The sequence below is a fragment of the Enhydra lutris genome, unplaced genomic scaffold, assembly GCF_002288905.1.
Source record: "Enhydra lutris kenyoni isolate GAN:26980312 unplaced genomic scaffold, ASM228890v2 scaffoldscaffold26, whole genome shotgun sequence".
NCBI classification, from domain to species: domain Eukaryota; kingdom Metazoa; phylum Chordata; class Mammalia; order Carnivora; family Mustelidae; genus Enhydra; species Enhydra lutris.
The window spans coordinates 11,779,791-11,799,644 of record NW_019154110.1 but is presented as its reverse complement, the minus strand read 5'-3'; the positions used below and the strand labels follow the sequence as shown (position 1 = coordinate 11,799,644).

Below are 19,854 nucleotides of genomic sequence, written 5' to 3'. Positions count from 1 at the left end.
TGTTGAGTTAAAGAAGTTCTTTATAGATCTTGGATATCAGCCTTTTCTCTGTAATGTCATTTGAAATATCTTCTCCCATTCCGTGTGCTGCCTCTTAGTTTTGTGACTATTTCCTTTGCTGTGCAGAAGCTTATTATCTTGATGAAATCCCAAAAGTTCATTTTTGCTTTTGTTTCCCTTGCCTTTGGAGACGTATCTTGAAAGAAGTTACTATAGCCAATGTCAAAGAGATTACTGCCTATGTTTTCCTCTAGAATTTTGATGGATTCCTGTCTCACATTGAGATCTTTCATCCATTTTGAGTTTAGAAGATTGAGAATTTTTTTTTTCAAAAACTGGTAATGTACAATGAACGCCTGGGTGGCTCAGTAGGTTAAGCTTCTGACTCTCAATTTCAGCTTAGGTCACGATCTCAGAGTCCTGAGATCGAGCCCTGCATCAGGCTTCATGCTCAGTGGGGAGTATGCTTGCTATTCTCTCTCTCCCTCTCTCTCTCTGCCTCTTTCCCCACTCTCTCTCTCTCTAAAATAAATAAACACTTTTTAAAAATTGGTAATGTACAAAGTGAAATCATAATGAAAGACCATTACGTATTTCTTACAATGGCTAAAATTAAAAAGACTGATAAAAAGCCAACTGTTGGTGAGGAAGTAGAACTAGAAATCTCATACACTGCTGGTAGGACTGTAAAAATAAGATAACCATTTTGAAAAACATACGCCTAACATGTGATTCAGCCACTCTACTCACAGGTATTGGTCCCAAAGGGGAAAAAAAGCATATGTTTATACAAATACTTGAAAATTATGTTCATAGCAGCACTATTTGTAAAAGCCAAAGTCTACAAAACAACTGAAATATCCATCAACAGGTGAATGGGTAATCAATATTCATGATATGATACTAGTCAACAATAAAAATAAATTATTGATAAATGCAACAACATGGATGAATCTCAAAATAAATATGCTACATAACAGAAGCCTGACCAAAGATGCTATATGATTCCATTTACATAAACATCATAGAAAATGCAAACTAACCTATTGTGATCACTAGTCATCTAAAGAAAAGGAGCTGAGAGGGAAGAGTTATAAAGGAACACAAGGAATATTTTGGGGGTGATGGTTTCCATAGGTGTATACATATGTCAAACACAAAACTGTACACTTTATATATAGCTTATTTTATGCCAATTATACTTCAATAAAGCCATTAAAAGCATGTTCATACAAGTTTTTTGGTATTATTTATGATTCTAAATGGGGATTATGTCAGTATATCAGGAAGCTGTGTTAATAAATGAAATTGACAGCATTTTAATTTTTTGTGCTACAACCTAACAGCAATTGAATACAAAGTACTCTAGCTCAACTGAACAGAGAAAACCAGGAGAAACCAGGTTCTTTATGGCTCAGTCTGACCATGTATTAAGGCATGCTTAGGCATACAATGTACTTAGAACTTGTTTCTATACTGTCTTTGTCCATTTTGCTCTTTTCTCCCTAATTTAACTGTCTCGACACTTCTGTATACACCCGTTACAAAAAAGTATCTTCACTTCCTTTTTTGGTAAAATTCCTTATTACTAGTGGTTTTTTTTAATCAGTATTAACATTTCTATTTAAAATTTCTAACTTTTAATTAGTATTATTGCTCTGATTACAACACAGCAGAAATTTCCTCCATATTTGTTTTCCCCATAAATTCTGTTTTAGTGTGGAATTTTACTGAATAGAAGTGTGCTGCTCCTCCCAATACACTCCATATTGTCTGTACCCTGCTCCCTGCCATGGGAGACTGACCCATACAGTATGGATTGCTTCAGCGGGCTCTCAGAACCTTCAGAACTCAGCCTCTGGCTTCTGGCTAGGTTCAGCCTGAAGGAGCCATTTAGAGAAATGAAAGTATATAGTTGCCATACCCCTCAGTGCTCCGCTGTCAGGTTATTACACGTAAACCAAATCCTTACACCAGAGTTTCTGTATGTGAACCTTTTGATAGGGCTCCCTTCACAGTTTCTGCTAATGGCTCTCTTTCCTTGCCTAGAAATGGTAAAAAGTCTCAGCTCCCACATATTTGACTTGAACTTTCCTCAAATTACTCAGTTTGAGTATTCATCTGTTTCCAGGTTTTCAGGGATACATGTAGCATATAATAGCAAGTAAGGAAGTTCTTTAAAAAACTAAGCCAACATTCCTTTGGTTTGGTCACTTATATGCAAACATTTTGGTGGGCCTTTTGAGATTTGTACCAATTTCAGGATCACAAGGAAATATACAGTAATGTCTGTAAATATGACCTTACAACACACCCCTTAGGAGTGTCCATAGTTTAGATACTATTTTTTAAAATAAACGTATTTTTCAAGCTTTCCGTGGTTAAAATATTACATAATAATGTGGGTCTCAGTTTACAGATTTGTCCAGCATGTGTTTTAAAACTTTGTAAGCGTAAGTCAAGTGTGTAATATTCTGGCTCTCTGCCTTCCCCCTATAGGAAAATTAAAAATTTGCTTTAAGCAAGAAAGTGAATACAGTAAATGCTGCATGATTAACATTCATGCTAGTGACTTTTGTTGACTAAAGGCAGTGCAACATTTCAAGATATATAAAGTGTATCTCTAAGCCATATGAGAGAAAGTACTTAAGTAGTAATAGTAAAGTCATCTTGTTTCCTTAAGATTTCATTACATCCACAATCAGATGAACAGGGCATACTCTAGATATAAAGTCCAGAGCCCCGTGAGCAATCCATGATACTGGATACCCTACTATGCTGATCCATTGCATTAAAAACCTTTATGCCAATGTGGCAGCTCTGATAAATAGTATGCCAAAGATGTAAAAGACCATTCTTTGAAAACAAGAAAGAGAGCCACAGAGCCAAGCAGAGAGCCAGAAGAAAATGCAGAACACCCATAGGAGTGAAAAATACCAGAGATGGGCAAGTGAAAGACTTGGTCCTTGAAAGAAGGTCAAGGAACTGTTTGGAAAGCTCATATATTAAAGCACCCAAAACTGGAAGAACATCTTAAATCTCTCATGTCTGCAGAAGTAACACCAGCCCAAAATGTGATTTCATCAGACCGCATGAACACAACAGGATGAAAATTAGTCAAAACTCAAAATACATGCTATCATATGTAACATCATCTGTGACATTTCACCACAAAAAGAAACACTGCATACCTATAACTCCAAGCAATCATCTTCCTAGTTTTAATGAACAGAACTTTTATTTACTTTATACACAACTTGAAATAAAGTCTATTCAGTAACACTTCAGGACACTGAAACACTGCTTAACCTCTACCTAAAATAACTACTGCTTTCAGGCAGTGGCTATCAAATACCAGTCCCATGGAATTCTGCCAATCCAAGTTCTGCAACAAAACTGCAAAAAATAAATACTGTGTACTAACTGTATTATATTTAATGAATAGTCCTTAATTTTTTTTATTTATTTATTTGACAGAGAGAGATCACAAGTAGGCAGAGAGGCAGGCAGAGAGAGAGGAAGGGAAGCAGGCTTCCCGCTGAGCAGCAAGCCCGATGCGGGACTCGATCCCAGGACCCTGGGATCATGACCTGAGCCGAAGGCAGCGGCTTAACCCACTGAGCCACCCAGGCGCCCCATGAATAGTCCTTAATTTTTAAATTAAGACTTTATTCTTATTTAGCTATTAAACTTACTTTCTTTTTCAAGGTAAATTTAAGATGAAAACAGATATTTATTTGAATATTATTAGGGAACCTGCCCTGTCTTGAAATTACTTCATTTTTTACAAAGGTTGGCACTGAACTTCATTAAATAAGAGCGTTCCTTGGCCTTGGCAACTGCAATACAATATGGTTCAAGATTCTGCCCAATACGGGTGTCATGGCTGTGTGCTTGTTCATTCTGGGCACAGCCATTATGCACATCCACAGGTTCACTGAGGGGGGCAAGGAAGAAAGGGCTGTCCATTATTCATATTACTGGAGTCTAAAAGAAAGACACAGGAGCTCTCTGGAGTTCATCTTACTATGTGTCAAAGGACTTAGAGAACATCAGTTAAGGAAGCATTTCGCTGATTAATGAAAAATAAGTCCCTTATGCCCATCTACCCCTTCTAGAAGGTTATACAATACTGTAGTGCATAATAGAAAAAAAACAAAAACAATTTTTAAGTGTTTCTTAAATTAACTAATTCTATTTCCCAATGCTGGTGTCCTTTGTATATTACTGCTATCATGCAAAGGAGATTTCCTTTGTGTTTACTAAACATTGTGTTCACATGAAGAAGAAACAATCAGGGAGGTCCCTTCACACTCTGAAAAATTGCAGCTAAGTAGCTGCAAAACAGTGTGCATCACACTGCTTAAAACAATAAAAGTAAAATCAACAACAAAAGTATATTCCATTTCTACAGAAATACTGAGACAAAATATACACAAAACAAAAAGTCTCCTAAGAAGTTACTGTTTAAATAAGTGTGTAAATATAACTTACTTGCTACATTTTAAAATAATTCTTTATTAACTCTAAAAATAAATGCCCAGAAAACAGGAAAGTAAGTTTAATACACGAACAAGAAGTTAGAGTACCCTAAATGCAAAGGCATGTTCCATCTACAGACTTGGAAAATGGGCAAAGACCTAGGTCCACAACTAACTGTGACTGAACCTCACTTAATTTTAGTTTCCTCATGTATAAAATGAGGATAATACAATCTCTTTCAGAGGCTTGTTTTATGATTAAATGATGTTACATAGTGGAAAATATTTAATAGACCTGATACATAGTAGGCATTCAACATTTGCTTTCCATTCCCCAGTGCTATATTAGCACAGTCAATAAGCATATGCCTCATAAAAATTTTGGGTTATAACTTTTTTAAAATCCCAGAATCTGGGAAACAGATTCTAAAAGAATTGACCTATAACTAGATTTCTCTGTTATTATATTCAGCTTTGGAGTTATTAAAAAGTGTCTAGTCTATTCAATATCACCATCTGCTAGGTACTGCCCACTTAGAATAACTCTTAAAACATACACATACTCTGGCGCCTGGGTGGCTCAGTCATTAAGTGTCTGCCCTCAGCTCAGGTCATGATCCCAGGGTCCTGGGATGGAACCCCGCATCAGGCTCCCTGCTCTGCGTGAAGCCTGCTTCTCCCTCTCCCACTCCCCTGCTTGTGTTCCCTCTCTCACTGTATCTCTCTCTGTCAAATAAATAAATAAAATCTTTAATATATAAATACACACACACACACACACACACACACACACACACACAGCACTGGCTCAGATTAGAGAAAATTGTATTCACCAACAATCATAACACTTGCAAGAAACACAATCCTGGGGCGCCTGGGTGGCTCAGCGGGTTAAAGCCTCTGCCTTCGGCTCGGGTCATGATCCCAGGGTCCTAGGATCGAGCCCCACATGGGGCACTCTACTCCGCAGAGAGCTTGCTTCCTCCTCTCTCTCTCTCTCTGCCTGCCTCTCGGCCTACTTATGATCTCTGTCTGTCAAATAAATAAATAAAATCTTAAAAAAAAAAGAAACACAATCCTACATGAAATGTCCTTCTTGAGACTATAAACATTCTGACAAAGATATTACACACAACAGTTGTTTATTGTAATCAGATCAGCAAATAAATAAGTGAAAACAAAACGGGTATTTCCTGCCATTGTCTTCCATTGGAAAGAAAGGTATAAAACAAGAGAGAAAATAACAGCATACAGGCAAGAGAGAGCTTATATCCAGTAACAACAGGATATATCATGCTCGAAGTTACGGTCCATGAAATGACTTATGAACTTAATTCAAAAGTATCTTTACATTTATTCATCAATAATCACTCTTAAAACAACACAGCAAATGATACAAACATATAAAAGTCTCTTACTAGAATGATTCCTCTACTATGAAATAATTTCAGGAGCAGAAACGAGAGGAGGAAAATAAATATCTACAACAGACTTTTTGTAATAGGCAAATGCTATTGTAATTAGGACTAAATTCACTGTCCCTATGGTGATTAATTTTATATGTCAATAGGACTAGGCCACAATAACCAGATTTGGTCAAATATTATTGTAGATGTTTCTGAGAAAGTAGTTTTTACATAAGATTAATATTTAAATCGGTAAAGTTTGAGTTAAGCAGATTATGTTCTATAATCTGAGTGTGCCTCATCCAATCAGTTGAAAGCCTTAACAGGAAAAACTACTGACCTCCTTGGAGGAAGAGACAATTCCATCTTTGGACTGGGACTGCAACTCTTCCCTCAGTGTCTAGATTTGGACTTGCCAGTCTTCACAGTCATGTGAGCCAATTTCTTAAAATCTCAATCTCAACCTCCCTCTCCCTCTCTCTCTCTCTCTCCATACAACTACACACATATATACCCCACATCATACTGGTTTTGTTTCTTTGGAAACCCTAACTAATATGACCCCCATACCATTAAATGCATCCCTCAACAAATGATCCCATCACCAACTGCATATAATCACGTTACCCTTCCTTTTTGCCTTATTTTTTTATAAAGTGATACCTCAATAAATGAATCTTGTAAAAACAAAAGCAATCTCCTTCATCATACTAACGTTAGCAGGGTTGATAAGGAGTAGAAAACCTTTCAAAAAAAGCAAACCCAACTCAGCAGGTAGATGAATGCCTTCCACGAACACATCTTTTCATGGAGTTTCCACAGGTCTACATGCCCCTGAACTACAGAGGGCTAAACATCAGGAAAACAGAAGTCAACAAAGCGGCTTTACCATAGCGGCTAACCCTCTTTGTAGCTCCCACTCTTGTTCAGCTCCTCTGTAAACACATCAGTTCCCTAATTCTTGTGCTCTCATGTACTGAGCCCCTCTAGTGAATCACTTCACTTTTCGCTCTTTTCAACTCCAGAATTTCCGTTACGTTTTCTTAATTTCTAACTCCTTATTGAGGTGCTCTATTTGTTGAGTCACTGTTACCACACTTTCTTTAATTTTAGAAGCACGACTCATTTACTTCTTAGAACATATTTTAAATCCTTATCTGTAAAATTTAACATTCAGAGACTAGCAGAACAGTTCCTACTGCCTCACTTTTTTTCCTCAACGTGACAGACTTTCTTGTTTCTTGGAATGTGTCCTAACTTTATGTTGAAAACTCAACATTAAAATTATATAAATATAATACAGTATAACAACTCTGTAAATCTGTCTCCCTCTACAATGTGTAGTTACTAATATCTCTGCTCAGTTTTACTTTTCTTTAATTCTTATTATTTTAAAGCCTGGTTTTCTTGGGTTGCCCCAAGTCTATGTAGCTCAGTGGTTAGTCAATGATTCAACAGAGAATTTACTCAAATACTCAATAAAGGCTGTCATCCTTTCCAAAAGGATCTGTGTGTGGGTACTGCAGCACATTCAACATTCAGAACAGTTTCAAGGCTCCCAAGATTTTAGTTTGGTCTCCATAAAAGTTACTATGATAAAAAACACATAAACTTAAAAAAAAAAAAACTTAATGATGCTAATCTTTTATTTCAAGACTGAATTCTGATCTATTGCTTGTCTTCTTTTGTCTCCTGCTATCACCCTGCATATGAGAAAACAATAAACAGAAATCACAAGACCGGAGCCACAGGAAACCCTAAATATGCTTTTAATTCTTTTCTCTTCTTTCTTGTAAGAGCATTGTCTTACAGTAACAAGGATTTTAAGATACCAAAATTCACCCTCTGAAATAACAATACAAATTTTTAATTGTGGTTCAAAGAATTTTTTAATTTCCTTACCCAGAAGATCCAGTGCTCTTACAAACACCAAGGAGGGGCCTTTTTTCAGCAAAGTTGTCACACTTTTGAGTACCTGAAAAGGAATATAAAATAAAAGGTAAAATAAAACTTTGAGAAGGATTCTTTTACACTTTCCATTATTTTCATGCTCTCAAAATACAGGCAGCTAAAAAGATAGCAAAACATTCATGACAAATTGACATAATACACTTGATTGAACAAAAATAAAACAGCTATAAATAAACCTATAACTATTTTTAAAATTGAAACAGCATTTAAAATATCTTTTTTAAAAAGTTGGCACCAACTTCAATCTTATACACACGCTACATGAGATCAAAAACCACCCTGAACTCCACCAATTAATTACCTAAGACTAGTATAACTTTCATGTCAAAAGTAATTAAAGGGCGGTAAGGACAGAAAAATTATAAAATTATAGGCCATTATCAATATACATAAATGCAAAAATCCTTTTAAAAATAGTAAACTGGATAGCAATATATTAGAAAAAAAATAAAATCTCATAACAAAGTTGGATTACCCAAGTAATAATTTCACATTACAAAACCTATTAAAGTAATTCATTATATTAGCATTTCAACAAATGCCAAAAAAGCATTTGATTCTACACCTAGTCATGATAAGAACAAAAGAAAACAACAAAAATAAGTTTTCTTTTCCCAATGATTATTTACAAAATATTGTATAACAAAATCATAGATAATGCTTTAGATCATTCCCATGAAAATGAGTAATAACACAAGGATACCCAATTAACTGTTCCTATTTAACCCTACAGTGAAAGCCCTAGACAGGATAATGACAATAATTGAACTCAACAATATTACTGGATATAAAACCAATGTAAAATAGCAGCAAAAGCAGAAGAATAGTCAGGAAATACAAAAAGGCTCAGAACCACATAAAAAGGTGCTCAACCTCACACATGAGAGAAATTCCATGTAAAACTATATTGAAAAATTATATTGAAATTTGCTAATTTTGAAGAAGTGAAAATGGTACTATGGTTATAATTTTAAGATCCTTTATCTTTTGGAAATAAATAATAAAATATTAACCAAGAGGCTGGTACAGTATCTGGAAGGGGATAGTTCATAATATTTTGGATGAAAGAGAATAGATGCTAATGAATTAAAAGTAGCCATAAAATGATGGGTAATAGGTTCTTAAAGATTGTTATACTATTTTTACTACTTCTAAGTAAGTTAGAAACTTTCCATTAAAAAACTTTTAATTCTACTAATTTACATTGACCTTCACATAAGACCTCAAAAAAATCCAAAAGTCCTGTAAAATTCTCTGGCCATATCAATCAAAATTCTAAATGCAAATAGCCTTTAACAGAGAAATATCACTGCTAAGACTTCACCCTACATATATAATTAGCCATGAGGAAAATAATTTGAATACAAAGTTATTCACTATAGCATTGTTTGTAACAGCAGAAGACTACTAAGTTCCAAATATATAATGAAGTATTTCCCATAGCTGTAAAAAAACCAAATGTATACTCCATGGAAATATTAAATGAAAGCTAAAATATAAAGTGGAAACATATATATACACACACACACACACACACACACAAATAGAAAAATACAGAATACTATCCCATCTTTTGTATAACATGGAGAAAGAAAGACTTATTTGCATATATACAAACCTACACACACTCTCTAAGGATACATAAAAAATCCTAACTAATGGTGATCTATGGGAGGGAAAATGGAAAATGCAAAAGACAGGGAACAAAAATAGGGAAAAAAGCTTTCACTGTCCATATACTTTGTATGTTCTAGTTTTCAAACCATACAAATATATTAATTCCTCCCGAAATTTTGCTTTGTTTTTAAATAAGGAGACAAATTCCAGAAGAGACAAGTAAATGGTTTCATCTTCTGAGACAAGCTGGTAGACTGAAGACCTGCATTTCATTTTATCCCTTCTGAAAATTCCAGTTAGAGTACACTAAATCAAACAGGGTTGAAAACTATATAATGATGCCCACAAATTTTGGAAACAGATAATTGATGACTAACTTAGCAGCCCTAAGTAAAAGTTCAAGCTCGTCATGGGGGGGGGGGGATCTGAGACTTAAACAATTTGATACCTGATTATGTTGGGTACACCTGAGATTTATCCTTATACAATTAGGAGATTGTAAAAGAGCTTCTGAGCTTTCTCTGGAGAATTTAACAAGTCAGTCCATGAAGAAAGACCAAAAGACACTGTCAATCAGAAAGCTCCAACAAAGAGTACAACCAAAGCACCAAAGAGTAAATTAAAAATTGACAAACTCAACACAGAACTTTTGACCAGGTTTTTAGTTTGCCACTCACAAATATGTGCAGACAATGAAAACAATCATCTGCAAGTGTCTAACTCTAGACAGGAAGAAAGACATCAAAAATTACATATATATCTATATATATATAATCACTTCACTAATAATTTATAAGATACAAGAGAAGATATTGTAGTCATGGAATAATATAAGAATGCAATGAAAAATGGACTCTTGGAGAATAAAAGGAGCTCCTAGAAATTAAAAAAAACCAAGATAGATTATTTAATAAACTCAACACAAGGGACAAAGGTAAAATTGAGAAAAATTTCTCAGCAAAAATGTAAAAACTAGAGGAAAACAGCATTAATATACACACACATACACATAAAATGTTAAAGGAACAGTCCAAAGTCAAATTCTGGTCAAAAGTCCAATTTATAGATAGGAGAAGAGAAAAGGAAAAAAAAAAAAAAAGGAGAAGAAGAGAGAGAGAGAGAGAGAAAACAGAGATGAAGAAATCATCTATGAAATATTCCAAAACTTTTCCCCCAGAACAAAAGAATGACTTTATAAGCTCTCTGAAGGTCTGGAACAATAGATTCAAGAAACAACATCAATGTGCATCATTTCATGATAGTGATAACAAGAAGTTTCTACAAGCCTCCACGGAGAAAAAAACAGGCTATTTACAGAATCAAGAACTCCAATGGCTGCTTTAGGTATTAATAATACCACAAAACCCTACAGCTAACACCATATAGACTAAATGCCTTCCCCCTGAGGTGAAGAACAAGGCAAGACTATCCACTCTCATCACTGCTATTTAACATACAATTGGAAGTTCTAGCCAAAGCAATAAGACAAGAAAGAAAGAAAAAAGGCATGCAGATAAGAAAGGTAGAAATAAAATCCTTGGGTGCTGATAACATGACTAATACACAGAATCAACAACCACAAAAACAAACAAACAAACAACAACAACAACAAAAACCTAACGCTAATAAGTGAGTTAATCCAGCAAGGTCACAGGAGACAAGATCAACAAACAAAAATCAAATGTGTTTCCTTTTTTTTTTTTTTAAGATTTTATTTATTTATTTGAGAAAGAGAGAGAGAGAATAGGAGGAGGGGGTGGGGAGAGGCAGAGGGAGAGGGAGAAGCAGACTCTCCACTGAGCAGGGGAGCCAAAGACAAGAGGCCTGATCCCAGAACCCTGAGATCATAATTTGAGCTGAAGGCAGATGCCTAACTGACTGAGCCACCCAGATTCCCCCCAAATCAAATATATTTCTATATACTAGTAATGGATTAACTAGTAATGAGATTAACTGTACAATAACAATTTGTACACCTGAAATTAACATTACACTGTTATTACACCAACTGGAATCAAACTTTTTTTAAAAAGTAAAGTAACATTTATAATTGCTCAAAGGAAATTAATGAATAAATCTAACAAAACAATGTAGGATTTATATACTGAAAACTGCAAAATGCTGATAAAAGAAATAAAAGATAATCCAAATACATGGAAACATATAATTGATATGATACACAGATTAAGGAAACAGAAGAGTACAAACAGACCCACACAAATATGGCCAACTAATTTTTATAAAGGTATAATAGCAATTAAACAGAGAAGAATAGTCTTTTCAACAAGTAGTCCTGGAGCAACTGGACATGCACAGGAAAAAAATAAAACTGGACCTCAAACTGGACCTTTATCCAAAATTAACTCAAAAAAGATCACAGAATTATATGTAAAACTATGTAACTTTCAGAAGAAAATCTGCAGGACTTAGGGTTTGGTGAAGAGTTCTCAGACATACACAGCATCAAAAAGTATGATGCATAGGACCAAAAAAAAAAAAATCAATAAACTGGAATTAAAATTCTTAAAAACAAGCAAAAAAATTAATAAGAAAACAAAAACAAGCTACACATTGGGGAAAAAAATACTTAGAAAATCCATGTCTGACAAAAAAACTCATACCCACAAAATACAAACTCAAACTCAACACTGAAAAAAAAATACAATCCAATTAGAAACTAGGCAAAAGAAATAAAAAGATATTACACTGGAAAGAAGATACGGATGGCAAATAAAACAAGGAAAAGATTCTCAACATTATCAGCCATCAAGAAAATTGAAATTAAGACCAAAATGACATAAAATTACAAAGCGATTAGAATAACTAAAACAGAAAATCATGGTAATAACAAGGATTGGTGAAGACGCAAAGAAACTAAATCTTTCGTGCATTCTTGGAAATGAAAAATAGTACAAACCCTCTTGAAAAAAGTTTGATGTTTTCTTTAAAAACAGCAAAAGAGGCACCTGGGTGGCTCAGATGGTTAAGTGTCTGCCTTTGGCTCAGGTCATGATCCCAGGTCTTGGGATGGAGCCCTGCATTGGGCTTCCTGCTCAGCAGGGAGTTGGCTTCTTCCTCTCCCTTTGCCCCTCCTCCCCACTCACTCTTTCTCTCTCACTCAAATAAATAAATAATCTTTAAAAAAAAAAAAAAGAGTAACAATAACTTATACTTCCCATACATCCCAGCAATCACAGTACTGGGCATTTATCCCAAAGAACTAAAAAATTATGTCCACACAAACCAGTACACAAAGTTTTACAGGACTTTTATTCAAAACAGCCTGAAAGGGAAATCATCCTAGATGTCATACAACAGATGAATATCTCTATACCATGTAATACTAATCAATACACAAGTAGAACTGTTCATATGTTAAACTTGGATATACCTCAAGAACATCGTGCTAAATGGAAAAGCCAATCTCAAAACTTTACATACTGTGTAATTCCAGTTATGTAATTCTAGTTATTGTCCACCAATGTCGTTTCTTGGTTTATATATTATTCTGTACTTATATATGAGGTAACCATGAAGAAAAACTAGGTAAAGGGTATGCAATACCCCTCTCTGGTATTTTTGCAACTTCCTAAAATATCTAGTATTTCAGAAAACTTGCTAGGATTGGTTTATAAATGTTTTTCTATAAATATTAAAAATTTGGGTTTTACTCTTACTGGGTATTTACCCTAAAGATACAAACGTAGTGATCCGAAGGGGCACATGCACCCGAATGTTTATAGCAGCAATGTCTACAATAGCCAAACTATGGAAAGAACCTAGATGTCCATCAAATGATGAATGGATAAAGAAGATGTGGTATATATACACAATGGAATACTATGCAGCCATCAAAAGAAATGAAATCTTGCCATTTGCGACGACGTGGATGGAACTAGAGGGTATCGTGCTTAGCGAAATAAGCCAATCGGAGAAAGACAACTATCATATGATCTCCCTGATAGGAGGAAGTGGAGATGCAACATGGGGGGTTAAGGGGGTAGGAGAAGAATAAATGAAACAAGATGGGATTGGGAGGGAGACAAACCATAAGTGACTCTTAATCTCACAAAACAAACTGAGGGTTGCTGGGGGGAGGGGGGTTGGGAGAAGGGGGTGGGGTTATGGACATTGGGGAGGGTATGTGCTATGGTGAGTGCTGTGAAGTGTGTAAACCTGGCGATTCACAGACCTGTACCCCTGGGGATAAAAATATATGTTTATAAAAAATTAAAAATTAAAAAAAAAAAGGTATGTATATCAGGGCGCCTGGGTGGTTAAGTCGGTTAAGCGGCTGTCTTCAGCTCAAGTCATGATCCCAAGGTCCAGGGATCCAGCCCTGCATCAGGCTCTCCGCTCAACAGGGAGTCTGCTTCCCTGACCCCTGCCTGCCTCTCTGCCTACTTGTGATCTCTCTCTCTCTGCCAAATAAATAAATAAAATCTTTTTTTTAAAAAGGTATGTATATAAAAGAATGAGAAAACAAGCCACAGTCAGGAGACATCTTTGCAAAAGACACATCTGATAAAGGACAGTTATTAAAAACATACAAAGAACTCAACACTGAACAATAAGAAAGTGAAGAACCCAAATCAAAAAATGGAAAAAAGATCTGAACAGACACCTAACCAAAGATGATATACAGATGGCAAACAGGTATATGAAAAAATGCCTCACATCATATGTCATCAAGGAAATTAAAATTAAAACAACGAAATATCACTACACACCTATTAGAATGGCCAAGATCCATAACAATGACCATAACAAATGTTGGCAAAGATTTGGAGAACAGGAACTCTTATTCCTTGCTAGTAGGAATGCAAAATAGTACAGCCACATTGGAAAACAGTTTGGCAGTTTCTTACAAAACTAAAGATACTCATACCACCCAATCCAGTAATCACACTCCTTGGTATTTACCCAAAGTTACTGAAAGCTTTGTCCACACAAAAACTTGCACACATGTTTGTAGCATTTTTTTAAAGATTTTATTTATTTATTTGACAGAGAGATAGAGAGAGAACACAAGTAAGCAGAGCAGCAGGCAGAATGAGAGAGAAGCAGACTCGCCGCTGAGCAGAGAGCCCAATGCGGGGCTCAATCCCAGGACCCTAGAATCATGACCTGAGTTGAAGGCAGCTGCTTAACCAACTGAACCACCCAGGCACCCCTGTTCGTAGCATTTTTATTCTAGTTGCCAAAACTCAGAAGCAATTAGGACATCCTTCAGTAGGTGAGTGGATAAACTGTGATATATCCAGACAATGGAATATATTCAGGACTAAAATGAAATGAACTATCAATCCATGAAAAAAACATGGGGGAAAATTAAATTTGCCACTGAGTAAAAGAAGTCAACCTGAAAAAGCTACCTACTATGTGACCATCATATGACATTCTGGAAAAGGCAAAACTACGGAGACAATATGAGACTGACGCACTACCTACTGCGCTAACGAGGCACCTAAAACTATGGAGACAATAAAAAGATCAGTTGTTATCAGAGGTTTACAGGAAGGAGAGATTAATTCATAGAGCACAAATGATGTTTAAGGCAGTGACACTATTCTGTATGATATTACAATGATGGGTATATGGCATTACTCATTTGTCAAAACCCATAGAATATATAACACCAGTAGGGAATTATAATATAATCTATAGACTTTGGGTGGTAATCATGTATCAATTTAGGTGTCAACATGGAAAGACGTGGATAGTGGGAGAATAGGAGGGTAGGCAGGGGGTACAAAGGAACCCTCTGTGCTTTCCATCCAATTCTGTTATACAAATAAAACTGCTCTTAAAATATTAATTTTTTTTAAATAGTGATTTTTATTTATTTACTTGACAGAGAGAGATCACAAGCAGGCAGAGAGGCAGAGAGAGAGGAGGAAGGCAGGCTCCCTGCTGAGCAGAGAGCCCGATGCGGGGCTCGATCCCAGGACCCTGAGATCATGACCTGAGCCGAAGGCAGCGGCCTAACCCGCTGAGCCACCCAGGCACCCTAAAATATTAATTTTTAAAAAAAGACGTACCAAGCTCTTAAATACTCATGTTCATTGCAGCATTATTCACAATAACCAAAAGGTGAAAGCAACCCAAAGGTCCATCAATGGATTGAATGGATAATGAAAATGTGCTATATACACACAATGAAATATTATCCAGCTTTTAAAAAGAAGAAAATCCTGTTATATGCTACATATGGATAAATCTTGAGGACATTATGCTAAGTGAAATATGCCGGTCACAAAAAACAACTCCATTACTCTACTTACACGAAGCATCTAAAGTAGTTAAACTCATAGAAACAGAAAGTCGAATGTGGTTACCGTGGGCTGGGCCTGGGCCAGGGAGAGATGGAGAGCTGTTACACAACGGATACAGAGATTCTATTTCACAAGTTGAAAAAGTTCTAGAGATCTATGTACGTACTAAACACTACTGAACCAAATGGTGATCTAAAGATGGTAAACTTCACATGATTTTTACTACAACTAAAAATTTTGAAAAAGGTAGAAATAAGTTGTGCACATATATGGGTACACCAGTGCAAGCATGCACATTGATGTGCATACATACACATACAGATATTCAGTTACATTACACACTAACCTCATAAACATCAATTTCAAAAATTGGGATATACCTTTTAGGGGATTAGAATAAAGATATTTAGAAGAGGTAGCCAGGGGACTTCAGCATGCCATTAACAATGTCTCATTTTTTCACTGGCTGATAAAAAGTAGCTGTAATGTTTAGAATCCATGTTAACAGAACACTCCAAAAATAATGGGGACTGATCCAGAAGAGACAGGCTAATGGTTATACATTTCGATTGTGACATGATATACCTAATACGACATTTTTAAATTGTTAATATAATTATACAAAATAGGTTAAGACTAACTATATCATTCCTTGACAGACTATACTAACATGTGAATATGATAAAGATAAAAGATAAAAACACAATTAGTATTTATGAATAAAGTTCTCACTATTTAATTTTCTAGGAGCTTATAACAATCAATGTGTTAAGTCTTTACAAATTACTAATTTACTATAGATTTGTACTGTTACTCCTGCTCAACAAATAAATCAAATTTCACAATTAACAATATAACTTCAATCAAGTACAAGTTAACAATTAACTCGTCCAAAGCCCACAGTATTTATGTTCCAAATTAATTATAGGTGAACTTCATCTATGGAAGCCCAATTCTTCACTCCTAACATATTTCACCTTCACCTTCAACAATAACCATTCTACTTCTACTTCCTGGTGTCTAGAACATCTTTACAATTTGTACCTGTATTATACATAACAATTTGATATTTTGATGAATGAAACATCATGTCTTTAAAATGCAAATACTGGTGAGAATGGTTTGATGGTTTTGTGTTTCTCAAACCTGAATGGAAGAACTCCCATTGGTTTCAGCTACCTAACAGGTTATATCAGTACTCCTGACTTTGCAGTAGAAGGTCAGCCATCCAACAATTACTGAAGACTTGGATTCTTCACAGATATTCGAAGAGAGTCAAGCAAAAATTTAAACACAAAATAAAACCTTAACTTGCAAATGGCTTAACCTCCAACATAACTACTACCAACACCAGGCAGGCAGAAAAGACCAGAGTCAACAATAAGCAAACAAATAATAATGGAACCTCCAAATTCATTTGAGTCATGCTCTTCAGTTAAAAAAAAAAAAATTCTAATTTCAGAGTCAGAAAACTAGGTAACAAAACCTTAACTCTGCTTTAAATAATGTATTGTAGATTTGAATATTTTTGAAGTGTTAGTATAAAAATTCTACAATCTCATGAACACTGTAGCTATTAACCTGATTTTTCATGCAGTAGAAATAGGAGCATGTACTCTCCATGATGCCTAATGGAGTCACCACCCTCCCATAATGTAATCCTCCAAATTGTAGAGGATTAACTTTTTATATATAAAATTGTGTTTATTTGCATGTACAATAGAGAGAATGACGTTACACACACCTGTTCTACAGCATTTAACAGAATGTAGCATTATGATTGAAATGAAAAGCGGCTAGCCAAATCCATCAAATATAAAAACTACTGCAATCCTGTTGCAAAGTCCTTTTGTTAAACTCCTTTTATTCTAAATCCTTTTAATTCTGTCCTATAACACTAAAACATTTATAAAAAGCTTAAAATCCTAATAAATCGCACAATTACAGTAATGAAAATGGGCTTGCCCCCAAGTTACAACTCTTTTCCTCAACAAAATTTAAGACAGTTTACATGTCAGAAAATGTTAAATAATATCCCCCACCATACAGACCAGTATTAAACTCATTTGAACCAGAGTTTAAGCTCATAAATCAGTCTTAAAGATTTTAAGACATCAAATAGAAACCACTTCTGTGAATATCCAAAAGCAGATCCAGACGCAAATACAAATCCAACTCATAGTGAAATATTCCAACTCTACTCTTTTGATGTGGAGAATGATCTCTTAAATATAAAGATTTAAAGTATGCTAATACTAACAAAATTTAACTGAGAAAGTATTTTGTAGAAAATCTCACTAAACAATTTAATTCATCTTATCAGTTAATTAAACCATTTACAAGCCTTCCACCCCATTTTTTATTTTGCTGAAATAATTTTCTTTTAGAAAAGATTTAATTTGGGGTGCCTGGGTGCCTCAGTTCATTAAGCGTCCTCCTTCAGCTCAGGTCATGATCCCAGGGTCCTGGGACTGAGACCCTGAGCAGGGAGTGTGCTTCTCCCTCTCCCTATGCTGCTCCCCTTGCTTATGCTATCCCTCTCTTTGTCAAATGAATAAATAAAATCTTTTTAAAAAAAGAAAAGAAAAAGAAAGGATTTAATTCAACCAGTTTGTCATGTCCAGTTTTCCTTATAAATTCTCTCAATGTGAGCCTCAAGTTGTAGTAACATTTTACAGATCTAAAATTTAGCTAGAAACTATGATTCCATTGTCATAGGCAAATTTTATTGTATAATAATTTTAGATTCTGTCGGGATCTTTTCCCACTAAAAAGCTCTATTTTCTTACAAAATTTTCTTTAAAAATTCTCTCTTTATGTTACAAAATAATCCCCATTATAAACTGGGTAATCCTCATATTTATCAACCAACCACAGGGAGAAACAGGACAGAAATCATAATGCCTTGAACAGTTTTATCTAAATATGACCACCAAAGAGATCTTTGCCATTTGACTCAAATATCCAAAATGTGTATATACATTTTAGCCTCCACAGTTTCAAAAAGCTTAATATATTAAAGACATTTGTTTCATTACTGCTAGCCTTATTACGTTCCCCCATTAGTTAAAATGTGAAGTCTCCCTTAACACTGATTGGCATCATATTTCACCTTGATGATGTGGCCCTTGTGGTTCCTTCACAGTTTAGACGCATCAGACCTTAACAAGCACACAGCACAAACAATCCATTTGACAGGGGATTAAACTGATATTAACGAGGCTTAATAACTTGTGCAAGTTGGTGTGGTATTGAATGCCACATGTGAACCTGAAAGAGAGTCTGAATTCTTTCCTTTGCTACCCTTGGCCTTGGCTACTGTCAGAAAATTAGGATCAACTTCTCTCCTGAAAAAATAAAATAAAATTATTGACAAAGGCCAATGTATTTAATCAATTAGTGCTTTAATTCTCTCACCTGTAAAATGAGGATAAATACCAACACCTCATACAGGACTGTTGTGAGGATTTAAAAAGATAATAAATGCAATGGACTAAGCAAGGTACTGCAACAGGTAACAACTGAGTAAACCTGATGCAATGATTACAGCAGCTGGCAACTCTGGGATGGTCAATCCATTCATCTGCTTTTCTGGTAAACAAACAAACAAACAAAATAAACCAACCTGTTCACATCCTTGACTTCCCTTTTACTTTTCTACCATGGGGCCAATATCTCTTTGACCTAACTCTGTCTTTTTCACCCATGTAGGAAAATGCCAAGCACACTTCCACCTCAGGAATGCTGCATTTTCTGCTCTCTACTTGGAAATACCCATCTATGCCCTAATCATGTATCTAGTTTACTTGCATGCTTCTTTTTAAGTCACGCTAAAAACATTTTCCAATCAGAAAGATCTTTGCCAAAAAAAAAAAAAGAAAGAAAGAAAGAAAGATCATCGCCAATGAGGTTCTAGTTCTTTACCCTGATTTATTTTTTTTTCCAGACACTTAACAGAGACTCATATTACACATGCTCCACTGTTTATTTGTCTCCACACACTCAAATAGGGACTCAAACTCTAGGACACAAAAAGACGTGTATAAGAATGTTCACAACAGGGGCGCCTGGGTGGCTCAGTAGGTTAAGCCTCTGACTTCAGCT

General features: G+C 35.3%; 1 protein-coding gene across 1 annotated transcript in view; it reads right to left on the bottom strand.

The window, feature by feature from the left end:
* Positions 1-19,854, bottom strand: part of LOC111151262 (BCAS3, microtubule associated cell migration factor) — a 578,517-nt gene that overhangs the window by 482,353 nt on the left and 76,310 nt on the right. Inside the window, exon 6 of the mRNA XM_022509136.1 lies at positions 7,790-7,862. Within this exon, the coding sequence (XP_022364844.1) occupies positions 7,790-7,862 (73 nt within the window). The remainder of the gene's footprint in view (positions 1-7,789; positions 7,863-19,854) is intronic.